Genomic DNA, 13835 nt, shown 5'->3' on the forward strand with positions numbered 1-13835 from the left:
AAAGAGTTTGACGATTCACCATGACATAAACAGATGCTCACTCCATATCATAACTTACATGACAGGAAAGCAAGCACTGTTCAAACTACTCTTGATAAAGGGTTTTTAGACAGAAAAAACCTACTTTAATTCTGATGTTTTAAATTAGTGTACTAAATAAATACTCATTTTAATTACTTTTTTGTTTGTTTCTCTACACATTTATAACCACCAGTAAAAGAGTTTTTAATGTTTTGACAAAAATGTCTAAAGGTCATAGAAAAAGTGTAATTTTTTGCCATTAAGATCCCTTTGCACAGTTCCGGTTTGCACAGTCATTTTTATGGTCCAGCACTACCAGGCAAAGTGTGGACTATCTATACACTGCAAGGGAAAGAAAGAAGTAAAGAAAAATCCAGAACAGTTGGGTCTGCACAGATAGGGGAGTGGAATAGAGCATAAACAACTACTACTTTTATATTACACAGCACTACAGGTAAATAATAATCTTTTCCTCCTCCAGCATGTCTTCCCTCTAAGTCACACCCAAAAAGCATGGATGAAACAGAGATGTCAATTATTAAGAATAGACAGTTACTCAGAATTTATTCCTTATTTTTTAATATTGTATCTTAAAACCCATGTACTCTTAAAGTGAGGACAAAATGTGTTTTATTTGATTTATAGGTAGATTAGCTGCTTAACCCACTACTGGTTTGTAGCAACAAGGGACATATTAATTGTGCAGAAGAAGACGATAAAAAAAAGTTCTCCATTTACGCTACACATTGTAGATTACCTCCCTAATAACCACTCTCCTCCCCTTCCTTTGACAACAAAACAACTAATTTGCGGGGGGAAGACAATGTGTCTAGCAGCAAGCCATGAGCTATGAGATAGTAATGAGGAAAATCCACTTCATTTCCTAGGCTCCTTTGCAACTGGGAATAGCCATGTGACCAAACTGCGCCCCTTGTCCACTGCCCCCAAAAAAACAACTAAAGAGTAATCTATTGAGAGAGATTCTGGAAAACTTTTGCATCCCAGTTAAAAAAGTGACGGACACATCTGGCACTAGTCTCCCCGCCCACACCCTCCATGGTCTCACCTTCTTCTCACCTTGAATGCAGATGTGACACCTGAAATTATAGCAGCCATATTCCATCCATAAGACAAAAGGCATGAGAGAAAAGGCCCAAGAGAAATCCCAGATATGTTGGCTCCAGCATCATTGGAAACCTGAGCTAATGAATGCCTGCAACCACCCACCTCCAAAATTCTTTATTACAAGGCAGAGGGCCAGGGAGCAGGGGAACAAGTATGCATTTCTTAAGTCACCATCAGGTTTTCTATTGTTTGCAGCCAAAAGCATTCCATTAATTAACCATTCTTATTTTAAACTAAGTCAAATGTAAATGGTCAAAGACAAAGGAAAACAAAAATACTCTAATTAATTGAGGTAGCAAGCTGATTAAATATACTTCTTGCTTTAATTCTGATTTCTATTAGTATTGTGATAATGTCTGGACAATCAATTACTTTTTTAAGAAAAACGAGAAATATCAATGCAACAAAAATTGCTCAATTTATTTACTTTATTTTCAGGCTTTAAAATATTTATTCTACTGTATAATCCTTTCAAGACAATATTTATCTCCTTCAACACTGAGTAACAAAAAAGTGAACATTAGGAAAGTTACCAAAAACTCTATTCTTTTTATTATATTTATATACCCAACTCACAGCTTCTTTTATGTAGCCACAACACACAGTAGTTCCAGGCTTTAGTCAATGCTGGCTAACCAAAACTATGCTGAAACTATACACACAGGACAGGGAGAAATAAACTAAATACAGGTTGATTTAGAAAACAGCTATTTGTCCTTTCCTGTCACATCTCTAAAAAATTGCTACGCTTCCTCTCAAAAATTATAATTTTCTGCGCCATTGGCTCGTTATCTGGTGGTCTTTTCTTTCTCGGAGCGTTTTTATTACCTTTGCCAAGGTTATACAGCAAACATCTGCAAAACAAAGCCTGTGGCCCACATCCTTCCCTAAAGGCAGAAGCTGGGTCCTAGTCAAACACAGTGCTTTGTACACATTAAAGTTCATATATTCTGAATATTAAAAATATTTTCCTGTCATTTCAGGGGTCTAAAATACTCCATTTGAATCATGCCTGAATTCCACCTCTCCACCCACTACTAGTGACCGCCATTACCACCCTTCCTTTCTCCATTACAAGATTCCACCCAGAGTAGCACCCAGAGTAGCAGTTTCCCTTCTTTTTTGGCTGAGATGAAGGCAAACAATGGCAAAGGCAAAAACAATGGTGTCTCAGTCAGTGACAGTCACCAAACACTTAAACATCCATTAACACATCTGTTCCTCCTAACAGCCCTGCTACGGGAGCAGAATTATCACTATTTTCAGTTAAAGATAAGGAAACTGAGCCTTCCTAGGTGAAATTACTCAGTGAATTCACAGAAGGTAACCGTGGTACGGTGTCTTGACCCTATCTCCCCACCTCTCTCTCCCCACTCCACAGCAAAACTTCTCAAAAGAATTATCTCCAACCTGTTCTCTCTGATGGACCCACTCCACCTGCTCTACAATCCACCACGTCATGGAAACTGTCCTCATCCAGGTCCAAAGTCTCCAGGTGCCGAGTCCAGTGGCCAGTCCTCTGTCCTCCCAACTGTTTTGTCAGCAGCACTTGACCCAGGTGACGCCTAACTTTGAATGCTCCTCTCTGCTTCCCAGACACTCTCCTGATGGCCCCTCTGCCCCACTGGCTGCTCCATCTTTCTGTTTCGCTGGTTTCTCCTCCTCCCAATGTAGACATGTTGGCCTGGCCCAGGGTTCAGTTTTCAGACCTCTATCTTCACTCACTCCTACTAAGCGAGCTCATCAGGACACGTGGATTCATATTCCTTTTGATGCCAATGATTGCCAAATGGGAATGTCCCCCCTGACCTACCCCTAAGCTTCAGATGCATAAAACCAACTCCACAGTTAATCTTCCCTGCTGCCACATCCAGCTTTTTATTGCAAATCCTCTTAACCAGGTTGATGAGTGGTTGTTTAAATTTTTCAAAAATTGAATATTCTCTGGGTGAAGTACAGAATCATAAAGTAGGACACATATTGTAAATATTTCCTTTTTATTTAAAACACAAAACCAATTCATTCATTCACTAGCCAATCTTTTCATATAAGACTTTCTCTGAATGTGAGCCCATGTACAAATGTTCCATATCATCTTCCTATAACACCCTGGACTGTCCTATGATTTCAAGTTTTATTTTATCTAAAAATAGAACAAGAATATAAATACACTAACAACATACTCTGAATGCACAAAGCTTCTAGATTTTTCCGATTTTTCTCAATCTTTTACAGCTGGTTTGCCCATGCTTAATTCTACAGCAACTTTTTATAGACCCACTCTGCTTTTTCAAGTTAGTTTTCAAACAAACAACTCTTTCAGTTTTCAAGCAGACAATTCTCTTTTTAAACTCAATATTCATCAGTTTATGAGAGACAATGAATTATGATAAAGGATAAAATGATAAAAACAATGAGCATAATGAAGCTCTTGGTGGCACAAAATTCAACTGAAAGGAGTAGAGGAACATAGCACACTAAAAGTGGTCTGTTACCTTGAGTGTTCAGGGTGCCTTGGCATCAGATAATATGTGTTATTGTGAAAATGAAAAGCATTGGTTAATCTGAGTTCATTAAGGGAACATGAACTAAGAAAGTTCTTGATTTCCATTTCCCACCTCCATCACCTTGATGCCATACTTTCTCCAGCTCCCTGCACCACCTTAGTAAATGGCAATACACTATGACTAAAAACTAAAACTTTTAAATCCCCTCTCTATAAGGCATCAGTAATTCCTGTCTTTCTAGGAGCCCTTATAATATATCCTGGATATATTCACTTCTCTCCATCTCCATCCCTAACATCCACAGTCCATGTGGCACCATCTCCCAACTGTAATAACTTTGTAACTAATCTCCTCACTTCTGTTTTTGCCTTCCCCTATTCACCACGTAGCAGCCAGAAAGAACTCTGTAAAATATGAATAAGGCAGTGTTGCTTCTCTGCTTTTACAATAACTCATTATTCATGAAACAAAAGTGGAAACTCCTCAAGGAGCCGGCATCTACCTACCTCTCCAGCTTCAGATCATACCATCCTCCTCTTGCCCACCATGCTTTAGGCACAATGCCCCTCTTCTCCATTCCTCCGATATGCCAAGTCCCCACCAGGGCCACTGCACATGCAGTTCATTTTGCCTGGAACACTATTCCACTGACTTCTCATAAAACTCACTTCATATTTTTCAGATGTCGCCTCAAATGTTACACCCTCAGAAAGGTCTCTAACTAGCAAGGTATCATCCTAACTAAAGGAGTCCTCTTTTGAGTCTCCCCTCCATCTCTCATATCCAAGTTACTTTGTATCATATCACCTTGTGCTTTTTTTTTTCCTTTATATCAGTTATCAAACATGGTAATTATCTTACTTGATTGTATGTTTATATGTTTCCGTCTCTAGACACTAAAATGTAAAATTTCATTAGAGCAAGAATTACCTCCATCCTGTTCACCACCGTTTTCTTACTACCCAGCTCAGCACCAAGAGTAGCTGCTTAATAAATATTTTCTGAATAAAAAAGTGAATCTTCTAAGTAAGACCAGCTGAAGATATTCTCTATAAGGTCAACTGATATTTCTATGCATAAAAACCCTAAACTGATGTCCCTGAAAAAAAGACCTGTATAAGAATGTTCATAACAGCTTTATTCATAAAGTACAAGCCTAGAAATGAACCAAATGTCCATCAGTAGGAGAATGGATAAACAACTTACAGTAAATGGGAATATTATTCAGTAATAAAAAAGAATAAACCTGTGACCCACTGTCTCAAAAACGCTTTGTGAAGGAAAGCAAATAGAAAAGAGTACATTCTGTAAGATTCCAATTATATAAAGTTCAAGAGCAACACAAAACATCTATGGTGATAAAACTCAGAGCAGTGGTCACCTATGAAGGGTAGAGAATGGCTGAAAGGAAGTACAAAAGAACCAGATATGTTCTACATCTTGATAGGTATATGGGTTACATGGCTATATATATATATTTATTAAATTGCTCACTATATGCAAATTTTATCAGTTTTTTTTAAAAGAACAGAAGTCCTAAATTTGCTTACTCAGACATCACATGGGATGCAAAAACCGAAGAAACAGAACCACACTACTAGGCACTTTCACCAAGGTCTACCTACTCATTTGTTCATTTGCCTCCTAAATTTCTACTCTTCTCTGGCAGAAAAATGAAAAGGTTTGGACCAAAATGTTTGATTAATTGTCCCATGTGGCAACATACTGGAAAAATATCTATCACCATGAGAGAAGATTTAGTATGCATTCATATGTGAATGAACCACATATAGCTATGACGGAAAGCATTAGCCAGTACATAAGCAATTATGGGACTAATCAATGAAGAATATTAACGAGATGCCAAGTTATATCAAATGACGATGTGACATGAGAACTCCATCATGAACTGTGTGCTAACGGACCTCTAAGCCATAGTTTGAGCATGAATGTTATGGTTTTTAATTTTTCTATCCCCCAAAACACCTAAGAAATGCCACACGCAGGCTCATGAGGGCACACAAATGCATGAAATGCAAACAAAGAAAATATAAGAACAAGAAACAGAGACATGTCATTAGAATGTACAAAAAACCCTACATGAATCCAATATATACATTTCCTTATAACACTCTATCCCCTAAACAGCCATGTTCATCCAGAGTTGCAAGGACCAAAACAGCAGCCAGGAGCCACATGGAGCTAACTGAGCACTTAAACTGTGGTGAGGACAAATGAGAAGCTAAATTTTTAATGTTATTACATTTTAATAAACTTTAATTTTAAAACAGAGTTTCAACTCAATTTCTGGGAAGTCTTAAGTATGTTTGTTATGTAACTTGTTATGTAAGCCTACTTTTTCAACTGTTAACTTTATGATATATAGATACAGACCATATTTCCAATGAAAAGTTAATGTCATAATTGAGACGTGCTGTAAGTGTAAAATACACACTGCTTTTTGAAGACTTAATACAAAAAAAAAAAGAAAATAGACTAGATCACTAGTAATATTTTTTCACTGATCACATTTTTGAAGCGATATTTTAGATTCACTGTTTTAAATAAGTCTTAAAATTAACTTCACCTGTTTCTTTTAATTTTTTTAAATGCAGCTACTGGAAAACTTAAAAAGTACATATGTGGCATGCATTATATTTCTACTGGGTTGTACTATTCTGAGGCTTATATATCTAAATGCAGACTAAGTATATCATTATGATACATTCATTATTAATATTTCAAACACCTCCTGACCTTTTCACTTGATTGTCTTCTTTTCTTTAGTTGAATGAAATCTGTTTCCACCCTTTCTGCCAGCTCTAGTTTCCTCTTGTTTCTTTTAAATGCAGCTAAACTGAATCCTATAAAAGAAACATTAAAAATAACATTTGAAAAATATTAGGGCAATGGGGCCGATGAGAGATCCTGAAGAGCCTCCTCAGGACAAAATCCTTAAGAATGTTGGATAAAGGGTTTTATAAAGTCTTTTCAGTGTACACTGAGGTGGGAGGGAATAAGAAAAATAACCTAAAGTAAAAAAATTAAGAAAAAGGTCAAATCCAGAGAGACAAGTGAGTTCTGAAGGTAGATGTTCTCCAGGAGTGTCTGCTAATGCATGCCATGGCCCGCTCTGGTTTTGAAGGTCTCTGTGCATAAGAGACAAGAGCTGAGACTTGGGACAATGCAGCAGGAGAAAACGTATTGGAGATCATCCACATAAAAAGGGGGAACCCCAAAGGGTGGTACGCCCAATGAAAGGGAAAACTAGAAAATGCCGCAATATGCAAAGAATCAGGAAACTTGTAAGTCACCGCCTTGGCTATAAACGTAAGACAAGGAAAGTCCTGTTACACTTGGCTGGTTTGGGAAGGGGAGTTCTGTTTTGTGGGTGTGTGTGGGTGTGGGTGTTGGGGGGGGTGGGGTGGGGGTGGGGGGGTGTACACGCATGTGTGGGTGTGTGTACACGCATGTGTGGGTGTGTGTACGCGCATGTGTGTGCGCATGCGCGCACAAGATGGGGTGAGGACGGGGCGCTGCTCTTGAAGAACAATTAAAATTATAAGAACAAAATACATATCTATATAACATTAAAGTATAAAAAAAATTTTTAAGTTCAGACAGAATTAGGAGAATTCGTATTACCTATGTGGCCTGAAAAACACAAAAAACCAAAAATGATCTCGGTGAGGTAATGCTTCAAAAACCCATTAAACGCAAATGCAAATACTCCCTGGAAAAACCCACCTTAGCTCACCCAGACCTCAAAGAATTCCCATGTTCCAATTAATATGAGCCCATAGTTAAAAAAACAGTTCATAAAACGAATGAGAAATAAATCACCAAGAATGAAAAAACAAAAGTCAGCCAAACATCAGAAAGTATAATCCAACCGGCAAAGACCTCAGATACTAGTGTAATCATATATAGAATATAAAACATGTTTATGCTCACAGACATAAAAAAAAGATATTGAAAATATAACTAAGGAAGAAAAGATGATAAAATTCCCAGGCAGACTTGAAGAAGAACCAAATAGAACTTCTAAAAATAAAAAATACAATAACTGGAATTTTAAGACTTGATATACAGATTTAAACAATTAGATTCAGCTGACAAGAGAAATTACAAACTGGAATATAACACTGAAAAGATTACCAAAGTTTTCTGATAATGGCAGACTAAATTCTTAAGAGCAATTCTCCCACCAAATATTATCAAAAATGTTAGATAAAATATGAAAAACACCACCTTAAAAGCATTAAAAACCTTATAAAAAGTATCGAGCTTTTCTGGGGGTAAACTGAAGACTAAAGCTATTATTATTGCACTGTGAGCATCTGCCAACACTTGCGCACTTGAATTTGATTCCGTGGCATCAAGGAGAGGCATAAGTCAAACCCAGAGCCCATTAAAGGTGGGAGTTTCATAGGAGACACTTCCCACAGCAAGCTAGGGATTGAAAGGGCCAACATCCCCACAGGAAGGCTGAGCTAGAAACAAGCAAGTCTACCCCTACCCTCTACCCCAATACGAAGTGCATTTAGACAAGGTGGTTATCTTCAATGCACTGAAAGGAAATATCTGCTCACCCAGAACATTATATCCAGTAAAATTAACCTTCAAAAATGAAGGTGAAATAAAAATAGTTTCAGGTGAACAAGAATGAGCAAATTCATCACCAGCAAGACCTGTACTAATGAAAAACATTAAAGGGTGTTCTTCCGTAACAGGCAAAATAATACAAAGTGAAAGCTCAAAGACAAAAAAAAAAAAAACAGGTAGGGAGAAGGGTGGGGAATTAAGTGCAAAGAAAAGAATATATGTGCAGGCAAATCTAAATGAAAATTGCAGTAAAACAATAAAGTGTCACAGTGTTTTTAAGTGCATATTTATTTCCCCCACATTGATGTAAATTAATCAAAATAACAGTGGGAAAATAACAAAGATACTCTAACATATTACCTTTAAGATTAATCAAGAAAATTTTAAATAAGGAAAAACAAATATGTTAGGAAAATTAAGTGGAAAAGGAACCAGAGTTGCCCTCAAGACAAAGTCTAAGAACAATAGTGTAGTAATGGACAAAAAAAAGTAATGGAACTGACCAACAAGTTTGGAAACAAACTCATGTATATCCCTAATAGAATTTGAGAATAACACTGCTTTTTCATACCACTGGGAAATCTATATGTTATTCAGTAAACTTTCTTGGCACAATACATTACCTATTTGGGGAAAAAAACACAAATTAAATTCCTACCCCACACTACACACAAATCTGAAACCTTATAAGTATTAATGATTTAAACATATAAAATCTAAAAAAAGAAGTCCAAAAAGATTAAGCCATCACACAGTAGGCATAAATACCAGTCTTTTTATATCAGTCTTTTCTGAGAGAGATTTTATTTTTTATTTTTACTCGTTTTAACATTAAAGTAGAATATTTTACATTGAATGTTATCAAAGCCAGAATCCATCAAAAGGATGGTTCATTGATAAAACCATGTAAAATTTACAATGTCTACAAGGCAAAAGACATCATATGCAAAGGTAAATGATAAATGGCATCTTTTTAAATTTTAAAGTATATGCAAATAGTTATAGATAGGATTAATAACCTTGAATCAGAACAGTCTGATATAAAATTAATAAGCTGGAGCTAGAGGGAAGATGGCAGAGTAAGAAGCACCAGGAATCTGTCTCCCCACCTAGACAACAACTGGCCTGATAGAATCTGTCTAATGTTAAGTATTATACAACTCTGGAGTCTATTAAAGAGGAAGGTTTCCAGGGGAAAGCTTCATTGTAAACTGTGGTTAATTTGGGTCAACTTCAGCTCTTCGCACAGTAGCCTCCCCACACCCTATCCCCAACCCTGTGGCAGGCAGCTGGGCATACGCTCCTAGAGCAGCTTGCACATAGCTTGTGAGAGTCAGGGTGGGCAATAAAGACCCTCTCCTCCAAATACCAGAATCTGTGCTCTGATTGCTGGTTCTGGTCACAGAGGTACAGACTCAGAGGCAGACAGCCATTGTTGCAGTGCCTCTCCCTCCAGATGACCTCCAGGGAATTTAAAAGGCTAGTTAGTCCTTGTCTCCCTTTTTGAAGACAGACATTTAAGGAGATATACAAATGGCCAAAACGCACATGAAAAGATACTCGACAGCATAATCATTAAGAAATGAAAACTGAAATCACAAGATACCACCTCATACCCATTAGGATGGCTATTACCAAACAAAAAACAAAATAACAAGTGTTGATGAGGTTGTGGAGAAATTGGAACCTTTGTGCACTATTACTGGGAATTTAAAATGGTGTAGCTGTAATGGAAAAGAGTACACTGGTTCTTCAAAAAATTAAAAACAGAATTACCATATAATCCAGCAATTTCACTTCTGGGTACCCAAAAGAATTGAAACAGATATTTGTACACCTGTGTTCATAGCAGCATTATGCGTAATAACCAAAAGTTGCAAACAACTCAAGTTGCTTCAAACCATTCAATATATAAATGGATAAACAAAATGTGATATATACATACAATGGAATATTATTCAGCCTTAAAAAGAAATTCTGACGCATGCTACAACATGGTTGAACCTTGAGGACATCATGCTAAGTGAAACAGGCCTGTCAGGAAAGAAAGAAAAAATGTGTGATTCCACTTATAAGAGGTACCTAGAGTAGTCAAATTCATAGGGACAGAACTAGGAATGGTGGTTGCCAAGGGCCAGGTGGAAGGAAACAAGGAGTTAGTGTTTAATGAGCACAGAGTTTCAGTTTCTCAAGATGAAAAGGATTTTGCAGATGGATGGTAGTCATAGTTATACAATGTAAATATACTTAAAGCTACTGAAATGTACCATTAAAAATGTTTAAGATGGTAAATTTTACATTGTGTATTTTACCGAAATTTTTAAAAATGTACATGTAGGGCTTCCCTGGTGGCGCAGTGGTTGAGAGTCCGCCTGCCAATGTAGGGGACACGGGTTCGTGCCCCGGTCCGGGAAGATCCCACATGCCGCGGAACGGCTGGGCCAGTGAGCCATGGCTGCTGAGCCTGTGTGTCCAGAGCCTGTGCTCCGCAACGGCAGAGGCCGCAACAGTGAGAGGCCCGCGTAACACAAAAAAAAAAAAAAAAAAAGTACATGTATATTTATTTATAGCAGCATTATTTATTATAGCCCCAAACTGGAAATAACCCAGATGCCTTTCAATGGATAAATGATTAAACAAACAGTGGTACATCCACTGTTTCGCAATAAGATGGTACAAGCTATTGATAAGAACAACCACCTGGATGAATCTCAAGAGAATTATACTACGTGATAAAAAAGCCAATTCCCAAAAACTCATATCCTATATGATACCATTTATATAACATTTTTGAAATGACAAAATTATACAAACGGAGAATAGATTAGCAACTGCCAGGTGTCAAGGAAGGGGTGAAGGTTGGAGGTGAGTAGGTGAGACTATAAAAGGGCAACATGAGATATCCCTGTGGTGATAAAAGTGTTGTGTATCTTGACTGTCAATACTATCCTGAATGTGATATTGTACTGTAGTTTGGCAAGATGTTCCCATTGATGGAAACTGGGCAAAGGGTACATGGAATCTCTCTGTTGTATTTCTTAGGATTGCATGTGAATTTATAAGTACTTCAAAATAAAAAATTTGAAACAGCATAACTGGCCATATTAACTAGCCATATGAAATTAAGTGTTGATATATCATATACCAGTTATGATAAAACTCTACAATTACAAAGTATGTTTAATATCATGTTGTCTTTCAAAGTACCTTACACAAAGGCAGAAAAACTGTAAGAACACAATCTAGCCAACAGAAAAGAAGAAAATAGGATTCCTTGTGGTGGAATCATGCCCATAAATTGAAAGAATAAAATAACATCCTTAATCTACTCTTTACTTAATTTAAAGATGTATCCCAGGTCCAATCAAAGCATAAAACAGCTGAAAATTAAGGAATAGATGGTAGCAACTTTGTAGCACAAACTATTTAAGGTTGTCCTTTACCAAAGGAAAACAAAATTACTTTCAATTTCAACTTTAATGATTTTCTGGAAGAATTCAAAAGAATGTACACATTCCATCTCAGACATTCTGAAAACTGAATGCGCATTGAAATTACCTACAAAACTTTAAAAACTACAGATGCCTGGGTCCCATCTACAGAGTTGCTGTTTTCATTGATTTTGAGTGCAGCCAGGGCTTCTGAATTTTTCAAAGCTCCCCAGTGACTCTAATGTGCAGCCAAAGTAGAAAACCACTGCTCTACTGGTTACACCTAACTCCAGATACGATCAATCACTAAAATCATCTTATTAGTCAGTGCTAAAGAGCTAAGCCTATTAAATTCTGATGAAATCACATCACCAAGATCATTTTCACATCCAACATATTAATGACAGTGAGAATGATATTAATAGTCAACATCTGAGTGTTTCTATGCCCCCAAAATTGGAGTAAGAATTCTTGATACATTACCTCAAGGAATCACAACGTCTCCATGAGAAAAGTGTCTTGGAGGTAACTTGCCCCTGGTCACATAAAGGCCTCTAAAGTCTGTGCTCTGAGCTACTATGTGTTCATCAATGGTACCAACTATACAAAGACAGACTTCTCAAAAGTAGACAGCAAACCTCTTAGGAATCTGGCAATAGCCAGCAAAACAGTAAATGCACATCCTCTGTGAGTCAGCAATTCTACTTCCAACTATCTACCCCAATAGAACACGTATATATTAAGTGATGTGTACAAGAATATTCATGGAATTATCAATGTTAATGGCAAAATCTAGAATCAACCTGAATGCCTATCAATAAAGAAACAGCTAAATAAATATGGTAAAATGCTATTCAACAGTTTAAAAATTAATTCATCTATATATATCAACATGGACAGATTTCAAAATACATCTTGCTGCATTACAAAAAATATTTTAAAAAGCCATGTTATAATACTACTTATCTACAAACTTACTAAAGATACTACAGTATGATACCATTTATCTACTTAAAACAGAAAACTATATATTCTTTTCTAACTATATACGTTGGAATACTATATATTCCAACATTTCTGTTGGAACAGAGAGAAGCAAATCAAACAAGTAACTGTGGTTATCAGACTGAGCAGGAGTCTGGGATTGGGAATGGAAGTAAAAAGGAAGACCAGGTTTATGTAAAATGCTTCAATATTTAAGAAGATAACTTATTCCTCTGCCACACAATTAAAAAGTAATAAATACAATGGTTAGATACATTTATTAATTTATATTATTTTTATTATTATATTTGTTAATAGTACACATTTACAAAACATCAGTTCCAGCTCCTGGTAATGAAAGAATAGCTTATATGAGACTAACCTACAGACCAATAATAAGTTTTATTATTGGTTTTAAACTAAACCAACCAAAAACTTCTGGGCAGAAGTTTTAAACTAAAAAAAAAAAAAAAAATGCCTATTTGAAGGCAAGTGATGAAAAGCTGGCAGAAATAGGAGAGGATTCAACCACTGAAAGAAAAGAAACATACTGGGTGAGATCCAAATTCAAACAGCTTTCACCATGAGGCACTCCCCACTCTGTGAGATACACAGAAAATAGAGCTCAGGTAGAAAACTACAGTCTTATTGGCCTGAGATGAAGGAGTCTGGGGCTACTGAAGCCACTGGAAAGTAAGGGAGGAATCCTGGAAAGGAGAAATCCACAAAAAAAGAAGCCAAAAAATCTATGTAAAAGTCCCCTCAAATCCTGAATGAGTCCTTGACTGTTCATACAGGATGCAAGATTCCGTAAAGTCCACGGAGGAAAATAACAGCTGAAAAGTGAACAGATGTTTTAGTAAATACCCACTGTAGAAGAGACAAAATTTCAAGTTTGAGACTTTCCACTGAAACCCCAGAAAGGCCATATCTCAGGAATAAAGACCACAAACTAGTACTAAGAGACAACTCTAGGATTAAGAAAAAAACTGAAATAGACTCACTTTAACAAAGCCAAAAACCAGGCTGTGACAATATCAAGGTGAACTGCAAATAATTTAATTACATGTTAGAACAAACTCAACATCATTCAAAGTATGATAACAAATCATAGTCACAAGGTGTAATTTTTTTTTAAAAAAATTGAGACATGCAACTAAAC

General features: G+C 36.6%; 1 protein-coding gene across 17 annotated transcripts in view; it reads right to left on the bottom strand.

Moving 5' to 3' along the window:
* Positions 1–13835, bottom strand: part of TASP1 (taspase 1) — a 278035-nt gene that overhangs the window by 194764 nt on the left and 69436 nt on the right. For all 17 annotated transcript variants that reach the window (XR_004486854.2, XM_033440337.2, XM_033440332.2 and 14 more), the window contains one exon: positions 6411–6517. Coding sequence is in view for 16 of the 17 variants with exons in the window: in XM_033440337.2 (XP_033296228.1) it covers positions 6411–6517 (107 nt within the window). In the remaining variant the exon portion in view is untranslated. The remainder of the gene's footprint in view (positions 1–6410; positions 6518–13835) is intronic.

The sequence above is a fragment of the Orcinus orca genome, chromosome 16 (genome assembly GCF_937001465.1).
Source record: "Orcinus orca chromosome 16, mOrcOrc1.1, whole genome shotgun sequence".
Lineage (NCBI taxonomy): Eukaryota > Metazoa > Chordata > Mammalia > Artiodactyla > Delphinidae > Orcinus > Orcinus orca.